This window comes from Mixophyes fleayi, chromosome 1 (assembly GCF_038048845.1).
Source record: "Mixophyes fleayi isolate aMixFle1 chromosome 1, aMixFle1.hap1, whole genome shotgun sequence".
NCBI lineage: Eukaryota > Metazoa > Chordata > Amphibia > Anura > Limnodynastidae > Mixophyes > Mixophyes fleayi.
This window is the reverse complement of record NC_134402.1, coordinates 35,789,845-35,805,440: the sequence shown is the minus strand read 5'-3', so window position 1 is coordinate 35,805,440 and position 15,596 is coordinate 35,789,845. Positions and strand designations below refer to the sequence as shown.

The 15,596-nt window shown below is 37.8% G+C and overlaps 1 protein-coding gene across 1 annotated transcript in view; it reads left to right on the top strand.

The window, feature by feature from the left end:
- Window positions 1–14,191, top strand: part of CPZ (carboxypeptidase Z) — an 81,626-nt gene extending 67,435 nt beyond the window's left edge. Inside the window, exons 10-11 of the mRNA XM_075194366.1 lie at window positions 9,256–9,355; window positions 13,053–14,191. Coding sequence (XP_075050467.1) covers window positions 9,256–9,355; window positions 13,053–13,405 — 453 coding nt within the window. The 3' untranslated portion in view covers window positions 13,406–14,191. The remainder of the gene's footprint in view (window positions 1–9,255; window positions 9,356–13,052) is intronic.
- Window positions 14,192–15,596: the final 1,405 nt, after the last annotated feature.

The following is a 15,596-nucleotide window of genomic DNA, read 5'->3' as shown; positions in this document are numbered from 1 at the left end:
TCCTCATTGATGTCTGAGTCATGAGGCGGTGTTTTAGGGCAGGCGAAGTAACTAAAACCTGTACAGAGCAAAAAAAAAAGAGAAAAAAAAAACGTTTGAGGGAAACAAATTCCAGATATAACCTGTGTCATTATTCTTTTCCTCAGCTTGGATACTGCCAATCTTACATTCCTCTGCACCGATGGGGATTCTTTTTCATCTTTTTCCAAAAAACCATCACTTGTCAGGAAGGGGCCGTCACATATTTTCACTTTTTTCGTTTCTTTAACATACTAATTTATTAAACGGCCCCTAAACGGGCAAGCTGATCTCATAAGGGAACATCTTGCATCATTTATAAATATGTATATAAAGGTTCCCATAACATAACAGAATGTAAATGAAGCGTTCACCCTGTCAGTAACCTGTTTTTCTTTATTTTCTGGAAATGTTTAGCAAAATTTATGGATACAAGTCAATCTTCACAGATAACCCCATTGCCTTGTCATACCTCCCAACAGGTGTGTCCTCACCAGCGGGGCAGGGGTGTGGTCATGGGGAAATGGGGCGTGTCCTCTTTGCGGTGGGGACATGGCCATGCATGTAGAGAGCTGTCTAGTGCTTTAAATTACCAGGCAGCCCATTATATACATCCCTTTCCCCGACATTCCCACCCACAGAACAAACATGTCAGCGGGAGAGAGGCATAAAATCGGGATTGTCCTGCTGAAATTGGAATAGTCGGAAGTTATACCTTGCATTTGTTCATTTATTAACATGAGAATTAGTTACCTTGCTTCTAGAGATGGGTGTGCTGTCCATGGGGCTCAGAGGTGAGGGTGGCTTGTCAATGTCAGGTCTCTGTATCCTCACCAGGGGCTTGATTAATTAAGAATCTTAACTTAAGAAACTTCTTATTTCAGTCTCCTGGACAAACACATGTTACAATGCAAGGGGTGCAAATTAGTATTCTGTTTTGCACATAAGTTAAATACTGACTGTTTTTTCATGTAGCACACAAATACGTAATAGCTTATTTGTACACTGAAATTTAAAGCTGATATTTGTGTGCTACATGAAAAAACAGTCAGTATTTAACTTATGTGCAAAACAGAAAACCAATTTGCACCCCTTGCATTGTAACAATGGTTTTGTCCAGGAGACTGAAATAAGAAGTTTCTTAAGTTAAGATCCTTAATGAATCAGGCCCCAGGGCCCCTGCCACCCCCTCTCCCCCTGAGGCTGTCCCTCTGCTCTCAAAAACAAACTCAAAACTCAATTTGGGTGGAAATTCACAGTGTACAGCCCCCCTACTGGTATATTTATCAGTTATAATCTGTAGTATACTTGCTTGCGGTTTGAATTATATTAGTGAAAGCAAAAATCCTAACAAAATTTAGCTTTTTAGCTTATTGTCTGTCTGGGTCATGCCCAGAAAAGGTATTTACTCAACTGTATTACTAACAAACCTTAATATTATTAAAAAATTAAGTGCTGTCAGTCCCAAAATAATAAAAATCATATTTGATTGGCTGGAGTAAGATTTAAACTGACACAGTGTGAGAATATAAAAAATGGTGGCTATCAAGAGGGGCAAAATGTCAGAAAGAGTTAGGGGCATCGAGGCTGTCTTCAGTTTATATGTCACATAATGATCACGTCAATTTGTGTGCGAAAAAGCCCCCATGACCACTCACTAAAGTAGGAAACTCTCTACAGCCTGAAGTTCCTTTAAATATCTCATTCCACAATACGTAATGTTCTAGCTGGATAAAACTGCAATATGAGGCACATTACTGTCCTTTTTCTAGCGTTTATCAAGGAATACCCCAATTTATCCATTTCCTCCCATCGGGAGCAAACTCTTGCTTTCACCCAAAGTTATCAGATTTTGAGCCAAATATTCTTTTCTTAAATATATATAAACCCAATTGTGTAAATTAGTTGCATAATTGGAAAAAAAAATGTAATTTGTGCCATGGGGTTAATTTTTGCAGCTCTGTAAATGACTATTAGGAAGTTAACATGGAATATCTCAAACATGACAATGCTCTTATTTAGCAAGAAAAGTTCTATGAAACAAATAACACAATACTAACAAAGGTGTAAACAAGCTGTAACTCTTGCCAATCAATCAGCTATTAGCTTTCAATGATCTAGTACAAGTTAGTTAATAAAAGCAAATGTCAGATTGGGAGTTTCTGAGCACCTCGTTTCTGGAGGCTGGACCGAGGAGAACTGTATTTTTTTATTTTTTTTTATTAACCAGTCTACAGCCAATACTTGCCATCTCTCCCGAAACGTCCGGCATTGCCCTGAATTTCTGAGGTCGCTCCAGGACTCCCAGGAGTGTAGGCCTTGATGACTCCCCCCAAATTCCACCCAGCGTCAACAATGACTAGTTTTATTCGGTGGAGGAACGCTGTGTTTGTAGCGCACTCACCACTTCACATTAGCATAACGCAAAGGTCTATTCTATTACTGTGTTATGGGAGGAGCCTGTAGCATGGCTCCGCCCCAAAAAGGGTGGTATTAGCAATAACCCTGTATAAGACTTGTATAAGACTTGCTGCACATTTGCATTTTAAAGAATAAATAACCACCACAGTTTTTAAAATAAACAATTTATCGATATAATTATATTTTTTATTTGTGCATTTTTATTTACCCATTGGTAGTGGTTGATTATGAAAAAGAATTCTGTCATATAAACACATTGCCGGTTTTAAATTATGTCGGCAAAGTCGTCGAATATCGTCGATTTGCTGGAATCTCTACTTAAACCAAAAAAACACGTAGTTTACGTGGTAGATGTATTATTTGTTTTTTTAAAACAATGTTTTTTTTATTTAAAACAGAAATAAAGCATGCATGGATGAATTTGCCAAACAATTTAAATATTGCCAAAATTGCAAATCTTCCTGCAACCCGAATCGGTTTCACTCATCTCTATTCATAGTTATCCAACATTTTAGGTTTCATGTGGTTCCCTGCAGTTGCAGAGAAACAGACAAGCTTTACCAATTTCCTGAGCTATTTGAATCTATTATTCGTGAATGTTATATGTATATTTCATGTAATCCACAAATCCATAGACAATAAAAACATTGAGCTTTCCTCCACTTATATAGAGAACGATGAGCTTGGGGCCTGAAGCAGACGTTTTTTTTTTTTCCCCCCTTTAATGTAGCAAGTTATTACATTTTTATAACTAGCGTGAAACTAATGTAAACACCTCAATGAAGTAATTGTAAGCAGAGATGTCCTTGGATTGGGTTACATCTTTATTAATTCCTCTTGCTGCCTCCACTAAGTCTAGACATGGTTTGAGGTTTTATGATTATGACGGACTATTGTCCCAGATCCACCGACCATATTTAATTCTGTAAGTATTAACTGCTACTAGGGATGTTATATCTATTATAAATCTCTTGTTAGGGTGTTAAAGGTTAAGTGATGTTTCATATTATTGTAACTGGAGTTGTTACTCTAGGGGAACTGTTTTTGAAAATCTGCACAGCACATGGGGAATAGATCATAGCTGGTCACAAGTAAGATATCAGCGTTGCTAGGTGGATTTGCATTTCCCCTCACGTGCATATTTGGTGCAGAATCAGGTTTAGCACAAATATGTTATCCGAAAGAAAGCTTAATATTTCCTTATTAGAGGAAGGGAGGATGGATGTACTGAGGAAGCAAGATTGACAGCATATGATTTAAAGCTTTTTACCTGCAGGCAAGTGTAATTGATAGCTTTTACATAAAGAAATATAGGCAACAACTGTAGCAAATAATATAGTATATTAATAACTCACATTTAGGTATTTGTCTTAAAAATAAAAAAAATCCCAGTGCCCACATGTATATATTTCATTGTGAAATGGTATATATAAATAAATTCAACTGGATTGTAATTTACCATGTATGCAAATAGTGTTTAACTTTGTCATAGCTGCTATCCTGAAGGCTGCTAAGCAGGGGCCCTGATAGAGGGGGGAGGAGCAGGTACAAAGTTCCGAGGGGGCCAGGCCTGTGCAGTGGGAGGAGCCACCACCTTGTGTGTCCCCACCACCTTTGGTGGCTATGAAACAGACCCTTAGAAGTTGCTATACCGGGGGCCAGAAATTTCTCTTGGCGCCCCTGCTGGTAAGAAGTATAATTCTTTAGGAGTAGTCATGATATACCTGCAGTTTTGTTTTATGTAGTTATGAAGACTGTTGGAAGTCAAAAGGTAAATGCCCCTTTTGCATCTTCATTAAACCGTCTCTGACAGTGACATGTATTGAATGTACTCTAGGTAAACTCTGCTGTGTATTATTTAATCCCTTCATCCGATCTACCAGTCAAAGGAAGGAATTAATACACTGACAGGTGAGAAGATCCTACCTGGCTATAGGATCTTGCCCCACCCCTCCCTAAAATTTGGGGTCCAGCGAGCATGTATAGACCTGGTGCATTCACATTCTGGAACTGAAGCTGTTATACATAATTATTTTACACATATGAGTGTAGGAAGTGGTTGGTACCCTGCAGATCTGCACTCATTGGGAAGAGAGGAATGCAGCAAATGAAGTATGGAAGGGAAAGACCAGATGCAGTTAAACCTGTTGCTAATTACTACCTTTCATACATATTATTAAGTTTCTATTTGAATTTGCTGAAGATACAGTTATCCAACTTATCTTACTTACGTTTTGTTTTAATCTCTTAGAATTATTGTTGGTTCCGCATTGCCAAGTTCCATTTCTTTTAACACGTATATTTTATTTTCAGAGACATTCTTATGTCTGTCTTACATTCTCACCCATCTTAGAAGTTCATAGCTAACTATCAAGATAAGTGTTAGTAAATTTCAGATGCATTACAAATGTTAGCGGATTACAGATGCAAAACAATTTGGTGCACCACAGAATGGTGATTTTGGACACGAGAGAATCATCATCACTATTTACTTATATAGCGCCACTAATTCAGCAGCGCTGTACAGAGAGCTCACTCACATCAGTCCCTGTGCTGTTGGAGCTTACAGTCTAAATTCCCTAATATAGAAACACAAAGACACAGACTAGGGTCAATTTGTTAGCAGCCAATTACCTACCAGTATGTTTTTGGAGCACCCGGAGGAAACCCACGCAAACACGTCGAGAACATACAAACTCCTCACAGATAAGGCCATGGTCGGGAATCGAACTCAGGACCCCAGTGCTGTCAAGCAGAAGTGCTAACCACTGAGCCACCGTGCTGCCCATATCATTTTGGAAACAAGAAAATGGTGTTGTTAAGTCTATTTATTATCCTTTCTATAACACCACAAAATAAAATGATGAGTCAGAAAAGTAAACAACCTCTGGAGATTAAAACCATGAAACATATTAGCCCCATTATTTTATTTTAATATTTTAAACAGTAGAGATAAAGAACTGCATTTATTTACAAACGAGCTGCAGTTTTAAAAATAAAAAGTGTTAACCTTTAAATAAATGTAGTTTGAAAAAAAAAATAATACAATTTGAATATGAAGAAACATAACTTTTATAGCTGATTATCAGACAAGAATGGAAAGATTAGTTTATAGTGACAGACTGGAGTTTACTTTTTATGTTTTCACGTTTCTTTAACTAACAGTGAATATATTGATGCTGTTCTTGGCCTCGCTGGAGTATTGAAGGCTTTCTGTGCAGGACATTAATGTTTCTTGTGGTGACTTTTATTAGAACTTAAGTACTGCAGTTCAGACCACCAAGCTCATTCCACTTTACAGCTCTCTGGTGAAAATTGTTCTTGGTGAGTACAATAAAACAGAATAAAATCCATACACATTACACATTAAAGCTTTCAAGATGGAAGATTTCAGAAATGGAGACACAGACCCAGTCTAGCCTTTATAAAGCAGAGAGCAAACACAGAACTCTGATAAAACATTGTGATAATGTTTAGTGAATTACTTCGGCTATTGGTAAAAATTGTCAAAGCCAATCGAGAAATATTGTGCATGGATATACACCAGATCCTCTTACAGAGATGGGAGATATCTGGTGGATCAATTATCTTGAAGCTGTATGAAACGTTTTTTATATAATTATTTTACATCTTTATAACAGGTTGTTTAGAAAAGTGCAGTACTTAAATAAAGTGTTTGAGATTTGACAGAAATCAATACAATCCGGGTAGACGAAGGAGCTGGTGGAAATTAAAATTTTATTTTCCAGACAGATTGTCTCAATGAAATAAATTAGTTTTCATTTTAAAATGATGTTCTCTGAATAAAAACCTGCCTTAGGGTTCTTTGTTATATACTAAGAGAACACTTGGCTATGTACAAACTTTAATGACACATCTTAATATTTAGCCCCTCCCTGTCTGCAGATAATAAAAACATTGCCCCCACGACTAAAAAAAAGTCTCAAAAAAACCTCTATACTAAACTAACATGCTGCTATTCTTAGACTAGCCCCACAAATGGCAAGGGACAATGGGCCTGGTTCATTAAGGATCTTAAATGAAGAGGATCCTTATTTCAGTCTCCTGGACAAAACCATGTTACATTGCAAGGGGTGCAAATGAGTGTTCTGTTTTGCACATAAGTTAAATACTGACTGTTTTTTCATGTAGCACACAAATATCAACTTTAAATTTCAGTGTACAAATAAGCTATCAAGTATTTGTGTGCTACATGAAAAAACAGTCAGTATTTAACTTATGTGCAAAACAGAATACTAATTTGCACCCCTTGCAATGTAACATGGTTTTGTCCAGGAGACTGAAATAAGGATCCTCTTCATTTAAGATCCTTAATGAATCAGGCCCAGGGCCGGATTAAGGGAATGGAGGCCCCTGGGCTAAGGAGCCCTCCATTCCCCCGTGAGGCCCCCCTCGGTGAGCCGAGCCGTCCAACTCCCCCCCCACCCCCCGGCACTTACCTCCTTCCCCGGCGCGCTGTTCGCTCTTTACTGAGGAGATTTGGTGAGAGTGAGACTCACGAGATCTCCTCAGTAAGGAGACTACAGCGCGCCGGGGAAGTACTGCAGTGAATGTGCTCAGCAGCACTGATCGGGCTGGGGGCGCCCCCACCCCCGACTGATCAATACTGCTGCTGAGCACTTTCAAGGGCCCCCTGGATGCCCGAGGCCCCTGGGCTGTAGCCCAGTTAGCCCTATGGTTAATCCGGCCCTGATCAGGCCCCATGAGAATATAGTCTGTGTAAATTGAAAAAGAAAGAAAACATTTTGATGTTCACATGTTACTAAAAGTTACAATACTCAGATTTTCATTAGATATATGCTATTTTATATTTTATTTTTCACGGCATCCCTAGGTTGCAAATTCTGCATGGTTGTAGAGATGATTAAAAATGTAGAACCTGTTTGAAATTTGATTATAGTTTCACTAGTTCAAGGGTTTTGAATAAGTTTGTGGTACAATCTTCAATATATGCCAATTCAATTTTGCAATTTGCAGTTCACCATTTGCAGCACTGGTGTCATCAGTTTGATTCCCAACCATGGCCTTATCTGTGTGGGGTTTGTATGTTCTCCCTGTGTTTGTGTGGGTTTCCTCCGTGTGCTCCAGTTTCCTCCCACATTCAAAAAACATACTGGTAGGTTATTTGGCTGCTATCAAAATTGACTCTAGTCTCTCTCTTTCTGTGTGTATGATAGAAAATTTAGACTGTAAGCTCCGATTGAGCAGGGACTGATGCGAGTGAGTTCTCTGTACAGCGCTGCGGAATCAGCGGCGCTATATAAATAGCTGATGATGATGGTGATGGCTTCATTTAAAAAAAAAATCTGAAGAGTGAACATTGCTGTGTGAAGTTCACGTTCAAGTTTTGCCAATCATGTGTGAACTGGCACGATCATTTGGGAAGCAGCTCAATTACATGTGAACAGGCGTGAAACATTGTCGAACCAGTTTGCATTGCTTGAATTTACCTCAAGTTTTTTGGTCAATCTAAAGTGTGAGATATTCTGTCCAATTTTCTAATTTTCTAAATTCAAACATCTCTACATGATAGAAGTTAAGATTGGCATTGACCAACGGTTTTAAAATTATGTAGGAGGGAGAGGCTGTTTTAGACTAAGTAATTACTGAGGACAGGAGTATCTATTGAACTTATGGTGGGTAATCATTTTTTAATCAGTTGGGGAAAAAGTATTATACATTTATAGTAATTTAATTGCTTTGTATTTGAGTGTGTAATTTTAAATGTGAGGGGTAAATTTAGTAAGCCAACGAGCTTGACAAACAAGCATTGAAATAAATGGTTTAGTGGAGGGAGTGGTGGGCAGTTTCTTGATTACCGTGGAATCCTCAGCTGGTTCCTATACTTAATAATACCCCATTCATACTGCACCAAAATCCCGGGTTTTTGCCGGGGCGAGCTCAAACGACCCGGGTCTTGGTGCAGTATGAATGGTACAAGTCAAAAATCCCGGGTCTAAAAACCCGGGTCTTCAACCCGGGTTGCCTGCACTATGAATGGTGCAACCCGGGTTTTTCAACCCGGGTTGCACAGAAAACAAGCTGATTGGCTGTCTGCCTGTCTCTGGAGGATGATGTCATCGGTGGGAGCCCGTGGAAGAAAAAAAACCAGTCACCTTTCAATGACATCACCATTTTTCAGCCAATGAAAACTGCTCTGGTGATGACTCCCACAAATTGCCAGGGCACAGACTTGTGCAGTATGAATGGGGTCAACCCGGGAAATTCCCGGGTCCGAGGTGCAGTATGAATGGTGTTTCTGAGCTGGGACGCTCCGAGCCCCGGCAAAAACCCGGCTTGAAAAACCCGGGATATTGCTGGGGCGGCAGTATGAAAGCGGTATAACACTGATCAAATTCTGTTTGCTTTCAAATAAAAAAATAAAAAATATGCACATTTTTATTACGTGCAATGCTGCAAAAAAAACAAAAAACTAATCAACTCAAATTTTCAAGGTTTTCCTCTATAGTTTTTGTCCTTGGAAATGTTTTTGATTGTTCCCCTCTTTAAATATTGGCCCAGTGCCACTATCTTGTTCTGTATGGTGGGTGCAATTCTCATAATTTTCTTGCGCTTTAATGCTGTATAAATTAGTGTCTATTTAATATAATAGGATTGCTTGAGGCTTAAGTCACATAACCAAGATGAGGGTTTAGTTAAAGATACATGAATTCTATAATCTGTCTTACAAAGTGTGAATAGAAATTTTAATGAAATGATGACCATTATGTAACAAATTATAAACTGATAAATTATATGTTGCTTAAAAAACAACTTTTTCATTTCTACTCCTAGGTGCATCGTGGCATTAAGGGCATTGTAAAGGATGAATATGACAATCCAATAAAAAATGCTCGTATCGTAGTGAAAGGAATTCGCCATGACATAACTACAGGTAATATGGTCCATTATCTATAGGTTATCAATTTCATGTTGATCAAATACATGGTAATGAATAATAAGGATGTAAATAATATTTGTTTGAAAATAATGATGAAAAAGTTGATTTATTTATTCGGTTTGGCTTTTATATGTCTAACATATAAAATAATTTTTTTTTGTATTTAGAAACAACTACCAAAAGAAATCCAAATCTCTCACAAAAGGAACAATATAAAATTTATTTTAATTACAAACTTAAAACAATTTAATGTCAATTAACCGACTCATAGCAAAAATGCTAAAATCTGCCTTTGTCACAAAACTACAAAGGATTCCAGTCATTAAGGGTTAATTACATATTGCTACAATCAGGGGAGGGCTGGCAAATTTTAGCTTGGGGGGCAAGACTCGACTCAGAAGCCTGAGATGACCCACCCCAAGGTAGTCCACATTTTGGACCGGCCTGGGGTGCAGATGCCCCCCTGCCCAGCCTACCCCTGACTACCATCAAGCATTCTGTTTTAGGTGGAGTTGAAGGAATTAATATGAAAATTAACCACATGATTACCTTGTGTTCAACCTTCACCAGACCTACTAGGGTTCCCGACAGCTCCCATAGCCCCTCATTGCACAGCTCTCTCCTTTTACCACTCCAATAAATAGGTGTCAGTGCCCAATCACATAAATGGAAAGTTTACAGGGAGGCGCATCATCAACATCAATAGGAAAGGCTGAGCACCCACATTTATAAAAAAAAAACAAAAAAAAACCATGGGTTAGGGCACTCTGGGCCTCTCGGAGGCCAAATGGCTCTAGGCATTAACTTCGGTTGCCTGATGAATGGTCTGGCTTTAAGAGGTGTGCGACATGGAACCGATGGACAGCACCAATGTAGCAGCAGATCATTTTAACGGCACATTTCAGCTATGCTTTTTTTTCTATGTTAACTCCTTCAGCTCCAGTGAAATTTTAATTTTGAGTGTCATTCTTCCTTAAAAATAAACAGTCAGTTGTGATCAGTTGTATAGTGTTTTGTGCTTTTTTGCTCCTTAGGTGTATCACATCAGTACGCTTTTGGGGTAACTGGCTACGTTTTCAGGAAATAGTTTAATGTGTGGTGTGTCACCAGCGGAAGAGGTTATTTTAGTACATTAAAATAGTTTACTGTGGAGCTGCATGCCGTGAAATGAATAAGAGCTTGCATGGCATATGCATGATATGCATAAGAGGTTGAGAATGAGACTTAATTTTGTGGACATTTTTGCACCTTCCAGTTACATCCTGCAGGAAAGTGGATTTCTAGATGTTCTTTGGTCAATGTATAAAAAAAGAAGCTTAAAACTTATAAATGTGGCACGTAATCATGATTTCCTGATGTTCCTTTATGATTCGTTTAACACATAAATAAGGCTGATCCAAGAAGTATTTTAGGAGAAACTGAAAAGTTTAATTGAATGAAAGGTGTTGGTAGGAGATTATACTATGATGTGACCTTCACACAGAGAGTAAGGGAGCACCTCAATGTATTCCGGCAGATTATCTCCGCACAATGGTGCAAAACCAAGGCGCCGTGAGCTGCGGATCCAGTGCGCTTCGTAAATTAGGTCCTGTGTGTTTTTATAACAACAGGGTGCGGAACTTTTATGACATTTGATACAACAAATGGTTTGTTGCTCGCAGTAATTTTCCTGGAGCACTTTAGAACATTAAAGCAAATATCTAATTGGTTCTTTAGGGAAACACCGCGATCTTCTTTCCACTTTCAGAAATGTTTTCATATTTTCAGTACAAAAGGCACACTTGTTTCCAGGTGTGTTTTCACACCTATTTGCTTATTTCTCGACGTGTTGTCCTTCACTCACAGCTATTTGTTCCAAATAAATCAATTGACACTCGTGTCAAATGATTTGTCATGATTTATCATGTGACACCTGTGTGGGGGATTTTTTTTTTAGTACAAATAGTCAAAGTCAAGTGAGTCCACGTGTTGCTTCTTGCCTTTAGCAAAATACCACTAAAGTGGCTTCTGCAATACTTTAAAGTATTTGTTTTGATGTTTTTTTAACCAATCTTGCAAATAAATATTTCAGAGTTAATTTATTGACACACGTTCTGATCTTACGTCTCTGTAACTCAAATTAATTCATTTGAAACGTTTACAGATCATAGTGATTTTTTCTGAGCGTTGGACACATTTGAAAGAATGCCTATTCTTCTCTACTGATATTTGTCTCCTTACCATTCTTGATATTTTGTCCTGACAATTTCCATAGATTGCACCGGGCAGGTCCTCTTTTCACTTGTGTCATTAACATTGTTATATGACAACTATTTTGTTGTACGCTTCACATTATGTCCTGTGACAAAACTAATCCAAACTCACTTGTTGCCTATGAACTCTGCAAACCAAATTTCTATTGCTTCTGTACTGGGATTTTATACTGATCATTATTAAAGAGCTGACTACACAATGAGGAGCATAAATAATAATTTACTAAGAATATAGCAAATGTGTTGCATGGAAATAATAATCCATTCGATAGCAAACAAACTCGGGGCCTGATTCATTAAGGATCTTAAATGAAGAGGATTCTTATTTCAGTCTCCTGGACAAAGCCATGTTACAATGCAAGGGGTGCAAATGAGTGTTTTGTTTTGCACATAAGTTAAATACTGACTGTTTTTTCATGTAGTACACACAAATACTTGATAGCTTATTTGTACACTGAAATTTAAAGTTGATATTTTGTGTGCTACATGAAAAAACAGTCAGTATTTAACTTATGTGCAAAACAGAACACTCATTTGCACACCTTGCAACGTAACATGGTTTTTGTCCAGGAGACTGAAATAAGAATCCTCTTCATTTAAGATCCTTAATGAATCAGGCCCAGAGACCTTTTAAGACAATTATATATTTACAACTTGTGATTAAAATAAACTGATATTGCTCAAATTCAGTTGTGTTTCTTTGATTCCCTACCTGCCTAGGATAAAGCTGATATTTGACTGTAATTGAGCCATAAAAGCTTTTAAAAGCCCTGTGCTGTCTTACAGGGAAGGGGGAATTTGGTTGGCAGTTTGCAAACTACAGTTTAATATAGCGCATATCACCTTCTCCTAAAATGTGATGTCATCCAAACCTTTTCAAATCTCCCATAGACTGATTACTGACGATTTTAAACTGGGACGGAGGAGTGGTTGAAAAATCATTTGTCCTTATGAACGCTATGAGAGCAAGTCCAAATTATTATCTATAGTGATGGCGCACTAAGTGTGGGATAGACATGGCTGATACGCACTGAAAGGGTTACTGACATAAAAAGTGTGACATTATAAAAAATAAGTGCAGTTGAGAGGTAAAGTATCTACCAACAGGGTCCCTTGGAGAATAAGTAGGCGATCCCTCGTGTCGAATAAATATTACATGTGCAGGCTCTTATTATTATTGTTATTTATTTATTTAATTGCTAAAACGTCTTTGTTATTACCGTAATGCTGTTTTCATAAACATCCCCAATTTGTCTTCATGCGTGCATTTTGTATGAGCTGTGAATTTTCTGCCCTACAATTGTTACCTAACCTCCTCCGGGAGTGCTTTTCTAGATGCCATTTCATCATTTATTTATAGCAATATTGTCAAGTTATTGATTATTTCTTCTTTGTCAACGAATTTTTCTTTTGTGTTTTTTTTTTTTTTTCCTTTAAAGGTGAAGATGGCGATTACTGGCGACTGTTGATACCAGGTGTCTACGTGGTCTCTGCGGAGGCTTTCGGCTACTCTAAGGTTACCAAAAAAATTACTCTACCAGCTAAAATGACTAAGGCGGGACGGGTTGACTTCGTCTTGCACCGTGTTGACATGAAAGGCCGCAAGTTTGATAAAGTTATTCCAGAAGACATTTACGAACGGTTTGACCCACTGGACTCTTTCAACCCTCATGCCCAGCACGGGCAAAGCGACCTGGGTGAAGACTCTCAAGATAGAGCAAAGCCTTGGTGGTGGTCATATTTCAGTATTCTAGGTCATAATAGACCATCATGGTTACTTAAAAACAACTGAATGTAATAATGAATTATTGTGTTATTGAACTGTAACACGGGCACAATCATTATCTTTCCTTAATATTAGTGTCTGTTTAGTTTTCATAGTATAACATTACACAACTTTTAGCGAATCTTAATTGCTATCATGTTTTCATTAACAATAATATGTTTTTTTTGCCTGTGTGCAGTTTTTTGGGGTTTTTCAAAATCTTTGTAAAAAAAAATGTGTATATTTTTATGGTAATGAACACAAAATACAATACATTCAAAATACACATAATACAAAAGAGTAAATAAATTAATCGAATGTAGAATTTGTGAGCACACGTTTATAACATATTTTGTGACTATTTATACTATATAAAAAAATTAGAGTGTTTGATCAGATTTTGTTTCCGATTAAGGCTACAGTTCTTAATAAATTCTTTTATAGGCTCATAAAAATTGAAATGTATTAGCTATTTATAGTAGCTATTTTAGTAGCTCAAAATACTTAGGGGGAGATTTATCAAGCCTTCTAAAAAGGAAAAGTAGAGGTGTTGCCCATGTCACCCAATCAGATTCTAGCTATCATTTATTTAGAATGTACTAGATAAATTATAGCTAGAATCTGATTGGTTGTTGTGAACAATACCTCTATATTTTCTTTTTAGAGGATCCGATAAATCTACTCCTTAAACTTCAAATAAATTTTAACATTTATACATTTTTCCCCCACTTTTTAAATATATTGTATCGTGTCTTATTACTGTCCAAATGTAGATTAAATTAAAAATACATTTTGACTGTGTTGCTTTTGAAATGTTCACTGCAGTTGGTGTTTTTTCTGTAGGTGGTCTAACATGAACAGAATTGAAGCAACAAATCTAAGTAACTAGTCAATGGGTGGTTGGTACAGTTATGAGTGAGACCAAATAACAACATATTTGAAATAAAGTGAACCAACTCTTTGCTGAAAAACTGCAATTGAGCAAATCCAGATTGAGATAAAACATATATGGTACACTGAAAATTTTGTAATCAGTGAAACCTATTTTAATGCAAATGTTCATGGACCTTTATTCATTAATATTTCAGACAGTGGATTAAAAAAACCTATTTGTCATTCTAGCCATTTGCTCCATAGGAGGAGTTTATGCGCTTACTAACAAGTAGTAAGAACTGCTATCACACCTCACTGCTGCATGTAGGGTAATATTTTATAAACAGAGGTGGTAAAAATCAAATGCAGCATCTACTAATGGCTCATAAGTCAGTGGTGTATGTAAGAAAAAACAGTCAAACTTACTATTAAGAGATATTCTAAAGCAGGAAGCAAAAATGCTAAATAATAATTTGATTTATTCCTTAATGTGGGCACCCTATCCTGATCCCACTTGAGTCCAACCTAGTGCTAGCCAAGGTGCTGCTGGTGAAGTGGGAACACCGATACTAACCTGTGGGGTGGCATCAGGGCCATTATTAGGGGTGGTACAGGGGGGTGCAGGTATAAGGGGCCCGGACAGAGCAGGGGGCCTGTCGTGATTTGTCTGCCCCGATCCTTTCATATTTTTTAACATTTATCCAGAGATACGGTGGCTCGCAGTCACACCACTTAGGAAAAGCCACTGCACAGATACGGCGGTATCTGCAGAGGGACGGTTATGTAGATCCATTCCTACTCCATTACATTACTTCTCTAAAGCATATTTTTGCCCCTCCTATGCTGACTTCCTATCCCACATGAACTGCCTGTCCTCCCACTACCAGGAAACAAGAGAGGCAGACAGAAGAGTCTGCCTCTATCACAGCACAGGCACTGCCTTATACCCTACTTAGGTAAAGCAAGTGGGTAGCAGATGCTTTTTGTATCTATCCTAATGGTTTGGGATTTTGTTAATTATGTGGGTGTATGTAACTAAATGATGTAGAAAAGTGATAGGTCAGTTTGAAATGTTTGTTATCCGCTATCGGATTAGTAATTTAGGTGATCATCTTGCGTGTACTGAAATAAGTTGTTGGACTATTAGTTCTGTGATCAAAATGTTATTCACAGACAATAATGATTCAAGCGTGGCCAGTTTTACACAAAGTTGGAACATGGATAAATTGCCTTAGGCTCTCTCTTCATAAGACGGACAGTGTAGTTGGTGGGACTTGTATTGCAAAAGTCAACTGCAGTTTAAACAACCCTGGTAAGGCTCTTACTGTAAAGGAAATGGAGGCTG